The sequence below is a fragment of the Onychostruthus taczanowskii genome, unplaced genomic scaffold, assembly GCF_017590055.1.
Source record: "Onychostruthus taczanowskii isolate IOZ18803 unplaced genomic scaffold, ASM1759005v1 scaffold74, whole genome shotgun sequence".
NCBI classification, from domain to species: domain Eukaryota; kingdom Metazoa; phylum Chordata; class Aves; order Passeriformes; family Passeridae; genus Onychostruthus; species Onychostruthus taczanowskii.
In genome coordinates, this window is record NW_024505229.1 from 3937371 (window position 1) to 3957381 (window position 20011).

A 20011-nucleotide genomic window follows, 5' to 3' on the forward strand; every position below is an offset into this window, starting at 1 on the left:
GGGCTTTATCCCATGACACTCAACCAAGCAGATCCCTGAAGAGGCATCCTGAATCCCAGGACTCACTGTGCCCTCCTTGTTGCCCTGAGGATCCTGAATCCACCATTCCATGTTCACTCAGCCCAGGCTGTCCCTGAGCTTCTCATTCTCTACCAAGTCATCCTTGTTGGTGAGCACAAGGTCCAGCACAGCTCCTCTCCTTGCTGGCTCCTCCCTCACTTGGAGGAGTTTATCCTCGACGCATTCCAGAACCTCCTGGATTAATTATGCTCTGCTGTGTTGTGAACGTGACACTGCTATTGTCTGTCCAGAGACAACTCATCATCTGATGGATGTACAGCCCCCTTCCCCAGGTGGCTTCCTGGGCTGCACCTGGCATTGTCCAAATCTGGATCAGCGCTGGGTTTGGCTACCTCAGGTTTATGGTCGGACTTGATGATCTTGAGGGCTTTTTCCAATCGAAATGATCCAATGATTCTATGTCTAGGAGAGACCTCTGTAAAGGTCTCTCACATAGAAATTCTGGGGCTGTGGTGGGTCTCCAGTACAGGAGACAGGCACAGGGACAGTTCTGGCCAGGGACTCCAAGGTGCCAGTTTTGGCTGTTGGCAACTTGCCCAGCACCATCTTCACTTCCTGATCTGTTCTGTCCAGCACTCACTGCCACTTCTGCTCTTTGGACTGAAATTCCTAAAAGGTCTTCCACTGATTCTTGCCAGGAATTTGCTTGAAGTTGTAATTCATATCCTAAATCCATTGATTTTGTAGTACTTAGCACAACAATTCTGGTAACACCTTCCTGCCAGCATGGGCTGAACTCAGGGATGGCCACCAGTCTCCTTCACTCCTGGGGTGACAGCCAGCATTGCCAGAACTCTTGTTCTTCTCACAGACTCTTCATAAATCGCAGGAGTTCAAGGATGAACAGGGCAGCAAAATCCAGTCCGTGCTGCAGATGGTGAGTCTGGATGAGGAGCAGGTCCAGCAGCCTCCTTGTCTGTCAGAAGCCCCTTTGCTCCTCTTGGCGCAACTTTCCCCCATCAGCACATCAAGAGGCTTCTCTTGGCTCTCAGTGATCCCTGCAACCTTGCACTAGTGCTGTTCCAAGGAAGATGTCTCTCTTCCATACTTGGTTTCTGAACTGCACCAGGTATTTTCCATCACTATACTGGACATAGCCCATACATCTTCTTCCATCAAATCCTGGTCACATTTCTTCAAAATTTTGCAATGAGGATTCTTCTCCAAACTTTGAGTACTTCATTGTGTCTACAAAAAACTCAGGCAAATGGACTACTTTGCTAGGGTAAAAGAGGTTCTGGGATGAAGAAGATGGTGCATTGTAGAATGTCAATGCTGGAAACCTCAAGTGAAATGAGAGGATAAGAGAACTCGACTTCATTAATTATTTTTGAGATCATTGGAAAATAAAGGAAAGACATTTGTTAGAGAACAGTAAGTGAGCAAAGCCTGTTGGAAGAGTATCTACCAGGTGACTGCAGCACCAGACACATGACACAAGGCTGCCTCCATCTCCTTCCCAAGTCCCATTTCAGGTGGGATGGAGCCGACGTCCTTCACAGTAGCTCCACATCACGCCGTGTTTGGGGTTTTGAGGAGACTGCTGATCACGTACCCGTGTTTTGAGGAGAGTTCCCACGACATCCAGATGTTTTCCTTCTCTTGCTGTGCACCCCCTAGCAGGCTTGGGATGGACAGGAATTTGGGGATGGACAAGAAACTGGGAAGAGACACAGCCTGGACAGTCTTCCCAGACTGATCAAAGGGATATTCCATACCACAGGAGGCCATGGTCAGCAAATAAAAGCTTTATGAAAGCAGGAGGATGGAAGGACATTTCTGGTCAAAGCATTTGTCTTCCAAGTAAATACAGTGCACACAGAGACCTCAGAAATGGCTGATTTTCTGCCTGCTGACAGGACGTGGTGACTGAATTCCTGATTTTACTTTTTGTGCAAGCGGCTTTTGCTTGACCTGTTAAACTCCTTTATCTCCACCCACAATTCCATTCTTCCATTTTCCCACATCCCGCAGGAAGGGAGTGAGTGGAGGTGGGTGTCTGGGAGTTGACCAAAGTCAGTTCTGTCCCAAAACACCCATTCCATACACAGTGAGCCCATGGATACCACACTACCATCCTGACTTGCTTGTTCCACCACACTTCCCTCCTATCAAGTAATCTCAATCACTGCAGAATTCATTTCCATTATTCACTTTCCCTCCTCACCCATCACTGTGCATCTGGTCCATCACCTTGGTCTAGCTTAAGCTCTCCCCATCCCTGGAAGTGTTGCAGGCCAGGTTGGACAGCGCTTGGAGCAACCTGGGATAGTGGAAGGTGTTGCTGCCCATGGCAGGGGGTAGAATGACATGAGCTTTAAGATCCCTTACACCCCAAACCATTCTCTGATTCTAAGATTCTTCAGAGCAGGAACTTCTCTTGCCTCTCCAAACCATTGGAATTTTTCCCACTGTGAAAACTTAAATAAATAAGGAATATGGGACTCAGCTCTCCAAGAAACATCCATCTCCACCAAAACCCTACAGGTAAACTGGGCATCCATGGGATAATAAATGAAAACCCTGCAGATGAAAATTTGATTAAAATTAAACAAAATAAGAATAAAAATGAAAGTAAGGACAGTAAAAAAAAAAAAAAAAAGCCTTCAGTGAACACAAATCTGCAACAGAGCTCTGTCAGGACTGGTGATATTTAAAATAAATATAAACAGACAGGAGTAAAGCAGTAACAAACTCTGCTGGCAAAAAAGTTATTATTTGGTGAAAGAGAAAACTGAAAAACTGCAAAAGGAACTGCAATGATCAAAGATATGGACAACAGAAGACAAGGAAAGGTGTCCCTACACATACAACAGAGCGTGGTGGGGAAATACACACAAAGTTCTACAAAACTTAGGATGTGAAGACAGTCTGAGGGCACATCCCCTCCTACAAGGCAGACTAAGATACCATAACTGAAGGTGGCAAGAGACATGTTCAAACAACATATTAAAAGACACTCATTGAGGATTGTTAAAGGTATCACTGATGGATAAAGAAGTCTTTTAGCTTCAAGGAATTATTATTAACAGAACTCTGTTTTAAAAAAAATACATCCCACTCTTCCAAAACAACCCCACAACCAAATTTCCACATTGCACATCTGGCCATGGCCTTATAAAGGCTCACAATAATGACAGAGAGAGCCATGAATCCAAGCAACTGTGACAGGGCTCCTCCTACCTATGTCTTCACATCTGCAAGAGGTTTTATATAATTATCTGCACTGTTACTGTCTAAAGTCTAATTCCCAGATTATTTAAATAGCATTTATTAACCACTGACTGTTGACCTCTTCTAAAAATTAACAGTTCTCAGGAATACATCAAAGTTCTCATGCACATGAGAAAAACAAAACAAAACAGTATCTACAACTAGGGTTTGCAATTTGCATTGGGGTTCTAAGAGCCAGGCCATGGCATTCGAAAGGGGAAAGTTTATTTGCTGAGACTAATACAGAACCCCCTCAATTAAAAATATGGGGAATATGCTGGTAAAAATGCCCTTTGTCTGTGCTCTTGGATCATGTCCTACAAGTAGAATTTGATAGTCAAGTCTCTTACTTCTGGCATTTAACAAAAACCTACGGTTCTGTAAATACACACATACTTAAACTTCATCTAGTTCTTCCATCTATCAGAAATATTCATTTAAGCAAAAGATTTCCTATTGAAATCACTGAAGAGGTGATGCACGAGGTTGGGGTCCCCAGGGCACGGGTCTCAGCTCTGCTGCATTTCCCGTTGCCGGCGCAATTCCTCCAGTGCCGCGTTCTGCTGCCGCAGGGCCTGCTTCAGTCGCTTGATTTTTTCATCCCGTATTGTTTCATCCAGGTCTGGGGGAGCCACAGGGAAAGCATCATCTCGGAAAGAACCTTCCAGAATGGAAGTATCCTCTTCAGAAGTCACTAAAACTGAAATCCCTGGGTGGGTAATGTCACTGTACTGGGGGAATGCGTCCTGCTCCAAGTCCCTCTCTTGGGACACTCCAACGAAGCCAGTGGGAACACTTGGCTTTGGTGAGGCTGATGCAGGTGAAACACTCCTTTTAAGTGCACTGGAACTTGAGCTGGTGATTTCTAAACTGGGACTTGTGGATGATTTGATCGAAGTTCTCCTCCTCTTGCCACTGTCTGACAAAGGTGAGGATTTTATTTTCCTTTTCCTAATCAAATCCTCTTCTAGATCCACAATTGTCTGCAGAGTTAGAAACAGACAAAATTCACTTGTTAAACTCAGTATCAGTTACATTATAACACCAAGTCCTCTAAGCACAAACTACAAGTTATTTGTTGCAAGTTTTTAAAAAATTATTGCCTGGAAGAAGTTTCTTTCAGCAAAGGACTAAACATATTTTTGTGTTTGATGTTTTTCTAGCAAAGATTCCCAGTTAATAATTCCAGACACTGAATTCCTTCCTTAGTCAATGCTGCATATCTGCCTTTCCTGGTCACATCCATCATCTCCTGTGGCTGTTGAAGTTAATACTACTGCAAGACAAAAACTTTCTAATTCAATAGGAAAATTCAGTGTAAAAGAATTATTCATGTCTACATTTCCAAAACCTCAATCTGAGGAGTAATGTCCATTATCAGACTAAATTCCTCATAGACGTTTTATTATTTGAATCATGGAATCACATCCCGGTTTGAGTTGGAAGAGACCTTAAATCCCATTCCATTCCACCCCCTGCCATGGGCAAGGACACCTTCCATGAGACCAGGTCACTCTAAGCTCCATCCAGCCTGGTCTTGCACACTTCTAAGGGATGGGTTAATGCTAATGTTAAGAGCAGCCATGGATCTGCTCAATTATTAGCACAAAATTAGTAAACCTGAGAAAGTCTTTGATTGAGTTGAGTAGAATCACACAGACGAAAATGTAGCTGAACGGAAATACTTAAGATGGATAAAATCTTTTCCATGCATTAACATGGAAGTTCTTCCTTCCAGAAGTACCCAACCAATGACGAAGTTTGTAACACTTGTAATTCTAAAGATTGGACAGATCCTCAAGTACATTTCTTTTAATTTCAAGTAAACCCATTCCTCTGCCTGTACCCACTGCACTGCTAGACAAACATAACCATCTGCAGAGGCTTAAGTATAAATAGGATCCTGAGGTCAGGTCCCCATTCCAACAAGGACCATCACCGTAGTAGTAGGGACAGTCTTCTCAAAAGCATTTGTTGTTCAAGTTTCCTCCAGCAAAACCCAAAATTGAGAATAAAAATTCCTAGAGGGTGCTTGAGTCATACAGAAATCTCAAGTTCTAGGAACAATTCTCATAAAGATCCCAACAACTCCTGACTCTCCTGGTGAATCCAGAGGTGGGAGGCTCCAAACACCCTCAGCTCTGTATTGACTAAACATACGCTGTTTTCTAGATGTGTTTAGCACTGAAAAATCCCAGGTACCTTTTCTTTAACACATTCCTGATGATGACTCATTACTTCCACATCCAATGAGGATGAACTGCAAGACTCATTTTTCCTTTCCAAGCTGTCATTGGAACAAACCCTTTCTTCTGTATTCTCACAGAAGGCCCTTAATGGTACTCTTGCAAGGTAAACTCTCTCCTCCTTAAAGAGGCCAAATTTTTTCCTTAATTCCAAATATTGTTTCCAGTGGTGCTCTTGGTGTGGGTGCTCTTGGTGTTTCATTTGAATAACCTTTCCCGGTGAATCCATCTTTACACATTGGATCTGAAATACAGAAACAGTGAGAGAGCCATAAATCACTCTCTCCCTATGTACATCTATAAATAGATAACATATATTAATATACAAAAATTAGGTACTACAAAGACAGGCGAGCATTTATTTTGTCTGCCATTCTCCAAGAGCTGCATTTAACACAGGTAACATGTGACATAGATAATCCAATTTTGATAAATTATATGCAAATTATCATAGGTCTAACACTCATTAATTAACATCCCAAGTACATTGTGGAACATCCTGAAAATGTCCAGGCCAACCAGAAACCACAGAAATAAAAGATGCAACATAAGAATCACTTGTCCTACTCTTTCAAAGTACCAAAGAAAGAGGAGGGAAGAGCAGGTAGTGTCTTTACTTTGCAATCCAGGGCTTTGCAAATTTAGGGACAAGAACACCACATTTGCTGAGCTATTTCTCACCAAGGTTAAAGCAAATGCTGAGACTCAGCATGACATAGCACTGAAGAAAATAAATGGTATTTCAACCATTTTTCAGGTGACAAAAAGAAAACAACCTAGGTATTACAGTCTGTTGCAACAATTAAATGTCTAAAATTTGCAAAAATACACTCAGCTGACATTTCTGTTCTTCCTGGACAACATAAACGAATTTCTTATTTTTTTTTTTCCTTTGGAGACAAATTCATTCGGGACTCTGAAGCTACTGAAAACATGACCCCCAATCCTGTGTAGAGAGTTTGAGAAATGGAGGCATACAACTTCTAACAGATTTTCAACATTATGACCATAAAAGAATATGTCAATGCAGCCACTAAGGATCTCAAGAGTTCCTTCTGCCTGGCGTGGACCCAGGAGCGAAGGAGGTGGACCCTCCCCACCAGGGCAGGGGAGGAAGGAAACACAGCTCCTGCCCATGGCTGTCAGTCTGGAGGTGACAGTGCCACACCAGAGCTGTCTCTGGAGGACAAACTCTGCTCTTCCAACTTATTTTCCTCTTGTGAAGCCACAAACTTGTCCTTCTCTACCCTACATCACCCTACTGCCCTAAGGTTGTGCTGTAAGCATGTGGTATCAACATCTAAGAGCTCAAACCACGAACAGCCTCCCTGGAGTTCAGTTATTGCTGACCATTCATCTTGGGAGGAAATGAAAAACCACCTTTCCTCTGTCCCTTTCTTTTCTATGCATTTTGCACTTGCACAATGCAAAATTATTGGGAAAAGGCCCATTTATTGACTAGAACCAACCTTAAGGGCAGCATTTCCAGGACACCTGGTTACAAAAATGTGTGAACTCGTCAAGTCACTTTATCCAGGACCACAGAACCACGGACCAGACACTGAGCAGCATATTTATGATTTATTACCTTTGGCCAGTCTTCACTGACAGCACATTCCTGCTTAGCCTGAGGTAATACAGCCCCTGCTGCTCTTGGGGAATTACTCATGTCTTTGCCATTTTGCCACACGCTTTCCTGCATCCCTACTGCTGGAACTGGGATCACTTCACTGCAAGAAACCCTCCTGATGGAGGGCAAACTCTGTCTCTGGCTTACAGTGGGATCCTGCTGATTAGCACTTGGTGTTAGCAGAGCTGCAGGTGTGGATTTTAAGTCATTTCTTAACCTAATTGGTGATGAATTTTTGGCAACTGTACGTGGTTTTGGGTCTTTCTGAGACAGCACCACTCCTTTGCTTTTTGACAACACCAGATTCACCACTTTACTGGTTATTTTATTGACTTCAGTAGAATCCATTTGCTTGGGTATCTCCTTTTTAAGTAAAGCATCAGAAGAGGAAGATGCCTGTTTGTCAGCCTGGGCTGACAGAATATCAGAGCCTCTTTTGGTCAGTAAATAGATTTTCCCATTGCACATGACCAGAGCATTATCTTTTAAAGGTGTGATTTTGGTTTGGCTTCCACCAGGACCACTAGAACAGAGTGGCAAAATATTTGCAGGGTTAACTTCTACATTCTTCGTGTCTGACAAAGTTTTCAGGATCTTGGAAGCCACATTATTTGAAGACTTTACAGGGATAAGACAAGCTGCTGAGAGTGAAGCAGTTTCTTGCACAATCCATTTCATGGGAGTTTGCTGGCACTGCTGCCCCTCAGATGTGACTGGCTCGGGAGAAGAACCAGATCCCTTTTGGGCAGCTGTCACTATCAGTGTCTTTGAAACTTCCGTGGCAGGCTTGGGGCCAAAGCTCTGCAAGCGCTTGGGCCGGACTTGGGAGGTTTTCACTGTGTTTACGGGTGACACGTAAATCACCGTCGGCATTTTTGTACTGTCAGCCCCTCCAGACACATTGGTGGCTGCAGCTGCCAGGATTTTTTGCTGTACTGCAGGTGGCAAAAGAGACGCTGGGACAAATTTCACTTCTGCATCAGCTGGAATCTGGAGGTGGTGTCCGGAAGGCATCATTGGAGACTTGACAGTCACTGGGTGGGATTTGGTGTTCACCACCATGTAGGTTGTGCTGCTCCGGTGAGAAGAGCTCTTGATGGCCACGTTCTGTAAGGACACTCCATCCATGGGCATACAGCTGCTCTGGGCATTGGCAGCTGCACTTGGAATCAAGCTTTCCTTTTCAGAACCTGCCCTAGCACTTTCCTGCTTGTCTAATGTTGTCGTAAGAATAATCTTTCCAGGATTAGGAGGCTGAAAAATCGGTATCTTAACAGATGAAGGTGCAGCAGTATTGCCAATCTGTGTCTTAAAAGTAAGATGGACTGGGCTAGAAACATTTGCATTAGAATTATTTGGCATGGCTGGAGACTGAACTATTGGCACAAAACTTTCAGAAGTTTTAGAAATGGGAAGCAATTTCAGAAGGTTTTTTCCATCTGGTCCTGTTGTCGGAATGACTCGGTACATACAGCCTGTAATGCTTAACAAAGAAAAGGGAAAGGAGAGAAAAATGAAAGGCAGTGTAAGTGAATAAGCATAGGTACTTTAATTCACAAGCATCAGTGAACTCTACACCCAGGGCTGAAGCAGATTAACTCTTGGAAAATGCCTGAGCTAATCTTCAGGAGCTTCCTACTGACCTACCTGGGTTTCCATTTCAGACCACCTCAGACTGTCAGAAAATAGTGTCCAACTTCAACACCCCAGAGTAGCAATAAATGGCATCTTTTTCAGATTAAAAATAAGTTAAAAAAACCCTAGGAAACACCTCACATTACTTCTGCTTCCCCTCATGGGGCCTTTCATCTTGAAAATGAAACCACTACCTCCCTATTTCCCAGAGAAGCTATATTCTTCCCTTTCCCACCTCCCTGTTACTATTTATATCCTTCCCGAGTGCTATGAAGTATGAATTTCAGGAACACTTCAGGAAAATACAGGCAGAGTAGTTGCATGGCAAGATGGAAGCAGAAATTACTTCAGATACAACAAAGGAATTTGGAAGTAGGATGCGTTTATCTTGTGGAACAGGTGGCTCCTGTGCCTCCATCGCACCTGCCTGGCCATTCTTGAGGCAGATACAGACCACAGAGGTGGTTCGTCCTCAAAGAGACGGAAAACCCTCAAATACTACTGGGTTATAAACATTTTTGAGAACAGAAGTTTAAGTCTGGGAAGGAAAAGGCTTCAAAACCAAGGAGGAACACATGGAAACAGCACTAGGGACATCTCAAAGAGAAAACAGAGATTTCTTGCAGGTGAAGGTAAGAACTCACCAAGAGACAGATAGATCTTGTCAGAACACAAGTTAGCTGTGACTATTCCAAATGCCAAGATTTCCTGAGTCCATGGCAAGACAAAGAACCTTTTCCACACTGGGGGAGTTTGCCCAAAGCAAGCTCTTCGGCAAAAGAGCTTCTGGACTCTGAGCAGAACAATCTACTGCCCAAAGCACTGCAGAGACACGTGTGGGTAAACAGAGCTGCTCTCACTGGAATGAAGAGACCAAATCACTGGAAGTTGCTTCCTGACAGCAGATCCAGAGCGATTAAAAGGCAGAGCTGCCAACTCCACCTGGAGTAACCAAGAGCACCAGCTTCATCCCACTGACCTCCTACATCAATAAATGCCTTGGGAAGACGAACATGGGAATAGTTCCCAGCCCCATCCCAATGACATCAGTGCTGTGTTCTGCTTTCTGTCAGGTAGTTTTGAAACCAGAATTTTTTCTGTCTTTTTGGGCTTCTGACTCAGCTTGGAGCAGTGCCTGGCAGAGCTCAGTCTTGCCTCCCATCACTGTGTCTGCTCAGGAGTCAACCAGCCTTTGCCTTTTCCCATCAGGTGGGAAGTCACAGGAATGTTCTTCACTCCCAAAGCTGGGCAGCTGCTGCTGGGGGTCCCATTCCCCTGGGGACTGACACAAACACCCCACTACTGTCTGCCCAACACACAAAGGCATCAGGGACACAGAGCTTTCCTTGCTGTGACCTTGGAATTAACTCCCACGCCTAGTATTTTGGTACAATGCCTTATTTCTGGTCACAATATGTGAAAATTGAGATTTTTACATGAGGTAACAGTGCAGTGGGCAGGAAATTCTCCAGTACTTTTGTTTTTAAGGTACCAAAAATTAAAATATGGGCAATATATCACACAGTTCCTAACGGAAGCTGTCATTGAAGGGCTTAGGAGCAAAATGGCATTGGATGCTTTGGAATCAGAAATGAGAGTTGAGATGGACTAGCACTGACAGGCAGCAATCTGATAGAAAACAGTTTTGCTTAAACAAAGAGGAAGTAGAAATATCTGTGTGTTTGAACATAATTAAAGCAGAGAAAAAAGACTTTTGGAGAACTTTAAACCTTATAGCATACTGACAATGCAAATGAGGAACAGCAGCAGCTCCTGGACAACACTTCGTCTGTTCTGTGCTTTGAAACTCTCAACACTTCTTTCCTAACTTCATAACCTACAGCCTCAACTTTGCTTCTACATATAAGAAGTAAAGGCAAATTCGGAAGGATTTTTTCAGCAAGTCCCACAAACGTGGGGCTTGAACAGAGAAATGGGCACTTACCTGCACCCCCAACTAACTAGGGCAGCAAAATGTCACCAAGAAGAAACCTCCAAAGAGGCTTGTTCCTCCACCTGTCAAAGCAAGGGGACACTTCTAACTTTTGCGCAAGAGGAGGGGGAGCAGATCAGAGGGAGAGGAAGCAAGAAAAAAGGGAGAGATGAGCTGACGATATATTTGCATCAATATGTTCCTCTGGCAGTTTCCAGCGCTCACCTCCTCATTCCACCTGGAATCACCATTCACCTCCAGCTCAATGGACTTAAAAAGAGGTTTTGACTGTGCTACATACAGGAACTTTAGAAGTAGACTGGGGGGAAAGCACCAGTAAAAAATCTCATTTGCCTGAATTTCAGATCATTCTGCTTTTAATGATTACAGAAGGCAACTGTAGCTTTTTGTCTCCATGAAAAAGAGCAAGATGTTTCAAAATCGTAATTGTCTGGGAAACAACATTCTTTAACTTGAAACAAATATCAGGTATTTACATGTTTGGAGAATGACAAAAAGCTAAAGGACAGGCAAAAGAGAAGGAAAAGTCCAACAAGATACCAAGAAGTGGAATTCACACATACTTACTCAAATGATAGAGAAGGGAAAGCATCACACCAAATCTTTTTAGCTCTCTAAGTTGAAAAGGCTTCATTGCAATAATTTCACATCATAACGCTTTTCTCAGGTGATACAAAGAAACAACCATAAGAAGTTTCATGTTACCAGGATAAAATAAAGCACTGTCCCCATAAATTTTCGAGTGATGAAGAGGAGAGTTAGAAGTTGTTTTGCGTCAGTCTTCAAGGTCACTGCTTCCTTGAATTACTGCATCTTTAAGAATGTCTTAAGCAGAATGAAAAAAAACTCCCTCAGTATCCCCTTTTTAGGGTGCCAGATTAATTTGGTTAAAGAACAGGTTCATTTCTTTCCCTAAAATAAAAAAAAAAAAAAAGAAATCTGTTTCATGCCAGGCTGTCCCTCGGGACTTCTCCCACAGTTACTGAAGTAGAATTTTCTTTCTCCTCTTCATCCTCCTTCGATTCCAATCCCGTAAGAACAAACCTCCTCAAGTCTCATATACTAACACTCAGAAATAATTGTCTTGTTATGATATTTTAGAAAGGCCTAAGGCAGATCCATGAACAAACCTCGAGGGAAATAAGCTCACAGAAGACCAAAAAAAAAATGGTGGACTGGAAGAAATCTTTTAACATCACCAGAGAAATTATCAAATTCAATAAAAACAATCAAATAAAATTATTTGACATTCACAGAGGGATCTGTCAACCAGATCACATTTTTTTGACCCAAAGAGGAGATTTCTTTTGGTGAACAGTCTGTGTGTGGCAACACCAACACCGCCCTATGGATGGGGCATTAAGGAAGGCAGGAAAGCAGAGAGAACAGAAAGAAACTGGAAGCTTTATTTCTTTACTTATTTCAAAACAGAAAAATAAAAAGAATAATCTACATTTCCTTCAGTTCACCAAAATTCCTGTTTTCTTGACCAGACACATCAGTTTTACCATCCAAACTTCTCTCTCTCTGTTCATTACTCTCAGTGAGCAGCACAAAACACAAAATACTGAGTATTCAAACATTCACCTTCTGTCCTTTATGCTTGCATTAAACAAAACATCCACAGAATATTTTCAGGAAATAGGAATATTTATTTCTGCCAAATAAATTCATTCACCAAATCCAGTGCAAACACCAGCACACGATTCCCACATAAATCCTGACAGTGGCATTAAAAAATGCATCAGCAGAGACCAAAGAGACAGACTGGCTCAATTTTCCTTCAAAGATGTCAGAAGGAACAATGAGCTACTTTTTCATCTGCCTTCACTCCCAACTGTTCCTTTAGGCACAACTTTCATCTACAAATTTGAATAAATAACCAGGGACTATGGGCCACTCCAGAGAACCAAAAGAATTTATTTTAATGGGTTCAGCTGCATCCAGGAAGTGGCAAAGTAACTATTTATTGTCAATTGGAAACAGGCACCCAGGGACAAAGTAAAATTAATTGACTGTAGTTGATACATATTTATTTTATACAGCTGCATTCATTCCATGGATTATTTGAAAATTGTAATAAAATAATAATAGTAATGACAATAACAAATATATAGTAACATATAATCTAGATAATATACAATAACCATCATTATTATCATCTAAAGGAAATCAAGAAATTGATGTTGAATTTGGAGGAATCCTGACCAGAATTTTAGTTCAGGCCATCTCATGATCTGAGGTTTTATCCTAAACCAGAAGCTTTCCGTAATGGCAGAAAAAACACTTTCTGTTTGACAGTACTTGTTTCTGGGAACTCTTTTCATCCACTGTGTAATATTCCCTGGAATAGAGATAATTGTGGATGTGCGAACTGCCAGTTAACACCTCCTGTGCTCTACTATCAACCACAGCTCTCCTGATCCATGACCGAATCCTCCTCCGCCACAAAACCTCTGGCAGGATCCGTGACCATCACAAACGCCCAACATGGATCCCCTGGCAGCCCCAGGATCCAGAAACCACCCAGAACTCATCCCTGCACACACAAAGCACCCTGAGAACTCCTGAGAGACAAGGAAAGGCATCAGGAGCCGAACCACGACTGGAGACCAGCAGGAAGGGAGGCACGGAGCCGGGCAGCACGGAGCATTCCCTCGGCACCATTCCAGCCAGGAAAATTTCTTCATGGAAAGGGTGGCCAAGCATCAGAAACGGCTTCTCAAGGCAGAGGTGCAGTCACCATCCATGGAAATGTTTAAAAAAACGAGTGGATGAGGCACTTGGGGACACGGGTTTGTGGGGAATGCGGCAGTGCTGGGGGAATGGTTGGGCTCATTGATCTTTAACACCTTTTCCAACAGAAATAATTCCATGACTGTGCAAGGTTCAATTCCTCTCACATCCTCACTCCCCCGTTCCCGGCTACCTCCAGCACACACCACCGTCACCGCGATGTGGCAGCAGTGACAACAAACACCAAGAGCCCCCGGCACCAAAACACAACCGAAACACAACCGAAACACAACCGAAACACAGGTGGCGTCAAGCCGGAGACGGCACCGCACGCGGAAGGAGCTGGAACTGCCCTCAGGCTGCTCCGCTCCGCCTGGAATGGGAACGGGAAAAGGAAAGGAGAGGAAAGGAGAAGGGAAGGGAAGAAGGAAAAGGACAGGATAGAACGACACAAGAAAGAGACGGGAAAGGAAGGGATAATAAAGGAATGGAGATGAAAGGAACGAACAGGACGCCGCCCTCCCCGCCCCCCGCCAGTCCCGCCGAGGCCGCCGCCGCCGCCCTCCCGTTTCCGCCCACGGGTCCCGGCAGGGCGGGGAGCGGCGGGACCGTACCTGGCGGGGCGTCCCTGCGAGGCAGACCCCCGGGCCCGCCCGTACTCACAACTGCGGCCGCCGCTCAGGGCTCCGCGACATGGCGGCGCGGCCCCGCCGCGGCTCCGCATGCGCGTCACTTCCGCCCGCCCCGCCCCTGCCACCGCCGCTTCCGGGACGCGACTTCCGGGAAGTGGCGCCACCCAGCGGCCGCGAGCGGCGCCGCGGTGGTGGCACTTCCGGTGCGGGCGGAAACGGGCGGGGCGGGGCCGGAGGGTCCTGGCACCGCCCCCTGGCACCGGTCCCGCCCCCTGGCACCGGCACCGCCCCCTGGCACCGGCCCCGCCCCCCGGCACCGCCCCCGGCACGGCACGGCACGGCACGGCTGGTTCCCGTGGGCGGGAGCCACGGGCTGGCCACGGGACAGCGCCACTGAGCGCCGGCGGGCGTTTACATGGGCAATTTGCATATGCAAATGTGTGTTATAATTATGCAAGGACAGGTGTCTGTCAGAGAGAGTGGGGTGGATACATGCACACGGGAGAAGCTGTGTGCTGTCTGTCGCCTTTATATGTAACAGATGTTATGTAATATATAACAGGAATAACGAAATATAATAGATCATCTAATATTATACTGATACAATTGCATAATTATATTAATAGTGGTAAAATAATAAATTGAAATACAAGTCATAAATAATGACATAATCAAATCTAATGAAAATTTATCGTTATTATGCTCTTGCATTTTATATAATCCTTACTATAGATTACATGAAGTAAATACATGTTTGTATTATATTATATAGACGCTATGAAAAGGGACATGTGAGGCTGCACAGACTACAAATATACATGTGGACGTAAAAGGAGACTGTGTGAGACTGTGGTACACATACATTTCTACATATATATATGTAATATATAATTATAGATAAAGTTGTAATATAGCAACATGTGTGCTACCCAACAGGAAACAATACCATGACACTGTGGGATGTAACAGTAAATATAAGCACAAATAATACACTACATAACACATGACAGATATAAAATATCTTGTGCATGTTGTTATATATTTTGGGTTATTAAAGTTACTTAGAGAAATGAAAGAGTGCCTGGGAGTGTGTGCATTTGTAAAGTATAAAAATGTGTGTGTGTATAAAATGGTGAGAAAGTGAAAATAACACAAATCACATTTTGTATTGTTAAGTTCTCTATGGTGTAACAATAGGATAAAAGGGTGTCTGAGACTATAAACATGGGCAAAAATGTATGTGTATACAAGTGTATAAATACATGTACTAAAGGTGTTTATGTATGATGGAAATATTAGATATATAATAAATTATATAATATTACATATTATATTATATTATATCACATCATATCCCATCATATCATATATCATATCATATTTATTATATTTATTATATTGGTGAAACTTACCAGGCTGACAAGGTGGGGATTGGTCACAGGTTGGACTCGATCATCCTGGAGGGCTCTTCCAACCTCAGCGATTCCATGATTTGCAGTGTCAGACTCTCTATTCCATGGAAGGGAAGAGTTTCAAAATCACCTGGTAAAATTTTGCTTTCACCAACCATAAATTGCCCAAGTGACATGGAATGCTGGGGACACGTTTGGCTGCTCTCCCGTGTGGAGGAGCAGCTTTGGCAGCTGTGTCCCTCCACCTGTGTCCAGGCTCATTCTCCTTCCGTGGCAGGGATGAGCCTGTGTGGCTCGGATGCTAAACCAGGGCCATGTCAGCCCACACCCAACTTCCCAGAGCTTCAGCTGCTTCCCCAGCCCAGAGCCCACACACTGACAGTCATCAGCGGGGCCAGACATGGTGCTCCATGTCACGTTATCCATGAAGATAGGCCAGGATGGGTGGGCTTGGAGCACCCTGGGATTGTGGAAGGTGTCCCTGCCCATGGCAGGGGGTGGGACAGGATGAGCTTTAAAGTCCCTCCCAAACCAAACCTCTCTGCGGTTCTGGGATTCTGAGATGTTACAAAACTGCTTGAGAGATTCTTGTCACTGATTTCCATGTTGCTCCTTGGGAACAGACTGAAAGACCTTTTCCTATTCTGTCCTCTCTCTTGCCCCAGGAGCAGGATCACAGAATCTCAGAATCGTTTAGGTTGAAAAAGACTTCCAAGACCATCAAGTCCAACCTGTGACCAGTCACCAGCTGGACAAGACCACTGAGTGCCACAAGCAGTCACTCCTTGAAAATGTCCAAGGACAATGACTCTGGCACCAATGGAGCCCCCGTTTCCCTCCTCCACCCCAAGCAAGAGAATGAGTTAAAACTCTCTGGATTTGTGAATGTCCAGATTGTGGTAACAACGGGGTGTTGGGGTAATACAGGAGAAGGTGGGTGTGTCCTGAAGAAACCACATCCATCCCATGAAGTACCCACCCTGGAGAAGGAGAAATGCAAGGAAAAATGAGCAGATGGGAGTTTTTATACACTGATCACATCCACCATTCCCCATCCCCACTGCACTGCCCAGGCTAGAGGGAAAGGAAGGAGTTGGGGATGTGAAGCTGAGCCTGGGAAAAAAGTGGTTTAAATCTTGTCTTGGTTTCTCAACATCCAAACATATTTTAATTTGCAATAAACGAAATTATTTTTTCCAACATCAAGTGTTTGCCCATGACAATTATTGGTGTCATGTGGAGATTATAGAAATTTGGCAGAAAATAATCCCCGTGTCCCAGCTGGTCCTCAGAGGGGTTGGGAACAGCTGGGTTAAATTTCCAATCATGACCAATTGGGCACCACAAGTCTGGTCCTGTTCAATAAGGACTTTCAAAATCACAGATTCACAAACAGTGGGACTTCAGTTCTGAAACAACAGAAATACAGGCCTGGAATTACCATTGATAAAATGCACCAGCACCAAAAGAATGATGATGATGATGATGATCAACAGCAACAACAACAACAACCACCGCCATATTAATAATGATGTGCTAACACGGGTAATAATAATTGTATGCAAAATGTTACCAAGAAGGCATCCCCAGCTGGGAAGGGCGAGAGCAGAGTCACCCACTGATTCTCTCTAAGGTCTTCCTCCTCACTAGGGTAATTTATACCCAACCCAATAATCCTCCCCCTATTTTATGTACAGCATGATCCAGGCAAAGACTTGAGTTATAAAGTCATCCGCAGAATCCTGGAATCATTCAGGTTGGAAAAGACCCCCAAGATCATTGACTCCAACCTGCGAATGATCTCCACCTTATCAGCCAGATCACAGCATTGAGTGCCACTTCCAGGTATTCCTTGGATACCTCCAGGGATAGAGACTCCAAACCCCCCTGGGCAGCCCCTTCTGATGTCTGACCACCCTTTCCATGAAGAAATTCTTCCTCATGTCCAACTTGAACCTCCACTGGCACATCTTGAGGTTCAAGACACAGACATTTAGATCATCTTCTGATCTTTGTGGCTCCTGATACACCTAAAATTTATATTCTTTAGAATTACTATTCTTTTATAAACTGAGTTTGAAACCTGACATGAAACCAGTGGTGGGCTTACACAGAGAGAGGTGTCATGGGGACACTTGAGAACAGTGTCTCGCACGTGACACCAGGCAAAGGCACCATGACCACTCACAGTCTGTCCATGTCACCGCTCTGAGATGATCCTACACTGATCCAACCCTTGGGCTGCATCAAGAGGTTACCTGGAGAAACACTCCCCCATTTCAGCCCAGGAGGGAGCCTTTACAAGCCCTTGTGGGTACTTCTTGGCCAGCAACTTGTCAATGGGATTTGCTTATGCCCAAACACATGTTTGCAAACCTCTTTCTATTTTTCTACAACAGCTGTAATCCTAGTCACAACCCAGAATCATGGCATCGTGGAATCATTTTGGTTGGAGAAGCCTTCTAAGATCATTAAGACCAATTGTTAACGAGCACTGCCAAAGCCACCACTAAACTACATCCCCTGAACACCTCCAGGGATGGTGATTCTACCTGTGCCCTGGGCAGCCTGAGCCAGAGCCTGAGCACCCTTTCCATGAAGAAATTTTTCCCAATATCCAAACTAAACCTCCCCAGCACAGCTGGAGGCTGTTTCCTTTTGTCCTGTCCCTGTTCCCTGTGAGCACAGCCTGACTCCACCTGGCTGCCCCCTCCTGTCAGGGAGTTGTTTCAGAGCCAGAAGGTTCCCCCTGAGCCTCCTTTTTCATCAGGTCCCCTGAGAAGATCAGGCACAGGCATGATTTATCTAAGCCATTGTGACTGTCACAATAGGAAAGGTGTGATCAGAGAAGGTCCCGTGGAGCTGAGCCAACTCCCAGAGACTCATGCTCAGTCCCCCTCTTGAGGAGGACTGAAAGGTTGGCTATGCATTTGTGAATAAAACAGAACAAAAAAATCTAAATTACATAAAAGGCTGCACTGGGTTAACTATAAAGGGAGTGGATTGGGCCACCTGGTTCTCTTTTTCCTCTCTTTCACTTTCACTTTCTCTCACAAGCCCAATGCCAGGAACGAGATGGGGTCTAAGGACTAGTGAGATTCTCTACTTGTTCTCTTCCTCCCCCTTTTCTGTCCTTATTTCACAGAACCACAGAATGTTCTGCATTGGAAAGGACTCACAAGAAGAGTCCAACTCCTGCCCCTGCACAGGCACCCCAACAATTCCACTCTGTGCATGCCTGAGAGCACTGTCCAAACACTCCTGGAGCTCTGACAGCCTCGGGGCCGTGCCCATTCCCTGGGGAGCCTGGGCAGTGCCAGCACCCTGTGGGGGAAGAACCTTTCCCTGATATGCAATCTAAACCTCCGCAGACACTCCAGGATCCAGCCATTCCCTCTGGTCCTGTCCCTAGTCACCACAGAGAAGAGATCAGTGTTTGCCTCTTCCCTTCACATGGAAATTGTAACTGTGATTAGTCTCCTGTCAATCAATTCCAGCTGAACAGAGCAGGTGCCCTCAGCTGCTCTTCATATGTCTTCCCCTCAAGGCTCTTTACTATCTTTGTTTCCCTCCTTTTGATGCTCTCCAACAGCTTAATGTCTTTTTTATCTTGTGGTGGCCAAAACTGCCCCCAGCACTCAAGGTGAGGACACCTCAGCCCAGAGCAGAGCAGGACAATCCCCTCCCTGCCCAGCCATCAGTGCTGTGCCTGATGCCCCCCAGGACAGGGATGTCCCTCCTGGCTACCAGGGCACTGCTGGCTCAGATCCAACTGGCCATTGACCAGGACCTCTGGGTCCCTTTCCAGGCTCTGCTTTCCAGCCTCTCATTTCCCATTCTGTCCATACATCCAGGTTAGCCCCATCCCAGGTGCAGAATTCAGCATTTTCCCTTGTTTAACTTCATACGTTTGGTGATTGCTCACCTCTAATTTGTCGAGGTCTCTCTGCAGGGCCTCCCTGCCTCCGAGGGAGTCAACAGCTCCTTCCCAGATCTGTATCATCTGTGAGCTTGCTCAGTATCCCCTCCAGTCCTGCATCCAGGTCATTTCTGGAGGTGTTGAAGAGCACAGAGCTGAGGGTGGAGACCTGTAGAACCCCAATAGTAACAGGTCCCAGTCTGATGTCACCTCATTTGTTGGTACCCTTTGTGCCTGACCCGTGAGCCAGTTGCTTACCCATTCCATGATGTTTTTATCCAGCTGTGGGCTGGACATTTTGTCCAGAAGGATCCTGAGAGAGACAGTATTGAAAGCTTTATTAAAATCTACAAAGATTCCATCAGCTGGCTTTCCTAGGTCAACCAGGTGGGTCACCTTGTCATGAAAGGAAATCACGTTTTGTAGCAGTGGGGTTTTGGAGGTTTTTTTGAAGCTGTTTAGGGCTCCTTTGTAGTGGGCTTTGGGTGTGTTTGGTCTCTGGCTGTCTGGTTGGGATGGCAGTTTGGGCGTGTTTGGTCTATGTTTGCCTCTT

At 44.8% G+C, this 20011-nt stretch overlaps 1 protein-coding gene across 5 annotated transcripts; it reads right to left on the reverse strand.

Moving 5' to 3' along the window:
• Positions 1 to 2714: 2714 nt before the first annotated feature.
• On the reverse strand, positions 2715 to 14257 carry LRIF1 (ligand dependent nuclear receptor interacting factor 1). 5 transcript variants are annotated; one of them, XM_041422645.1, is made up of 6 exons: positions 14110 to 14189; positions 11327 to 11671; positions 10751 to 10821; positions 7129 to 8653; positions 5497 to 5784; positions 2715 to 4277 (listed from the first exon to the last, which is right to left on the reverse strand). In XM_041422645.1, the coding sequence occupies exons 4-6, from the start codon at positions 8638 to 8640 to the stop codon at positions 3804 to 3806; spliced, it is 2274 nt and encodes a 757-aa protein (XP_041278579.1). In that variant the 5' UTR covers positions 8641 to 8653; positions 10751 to 10821; positions 11327 to 11671; positions 14110 to 14189; the 3' UTR covers positions 2715 to 3803. The 5 variants fall into 5 exon arrangements, with proteins under 5 accessions (XP_041278579.1, XP_041278578.1, XP_041278580.1 ...); XM_041422644.1 differs by lacking the exon at positions 11327 to 11671 and having other exon boundaries at positions 14110 to 14239; XM_041422646.1 differs by lacking the exon at positions 11327 to 11671 and having other exon boundaries at positions 14159 to 14209.
• Positions 14258 to 20011: the final 5754 nt, after the last annotated feature.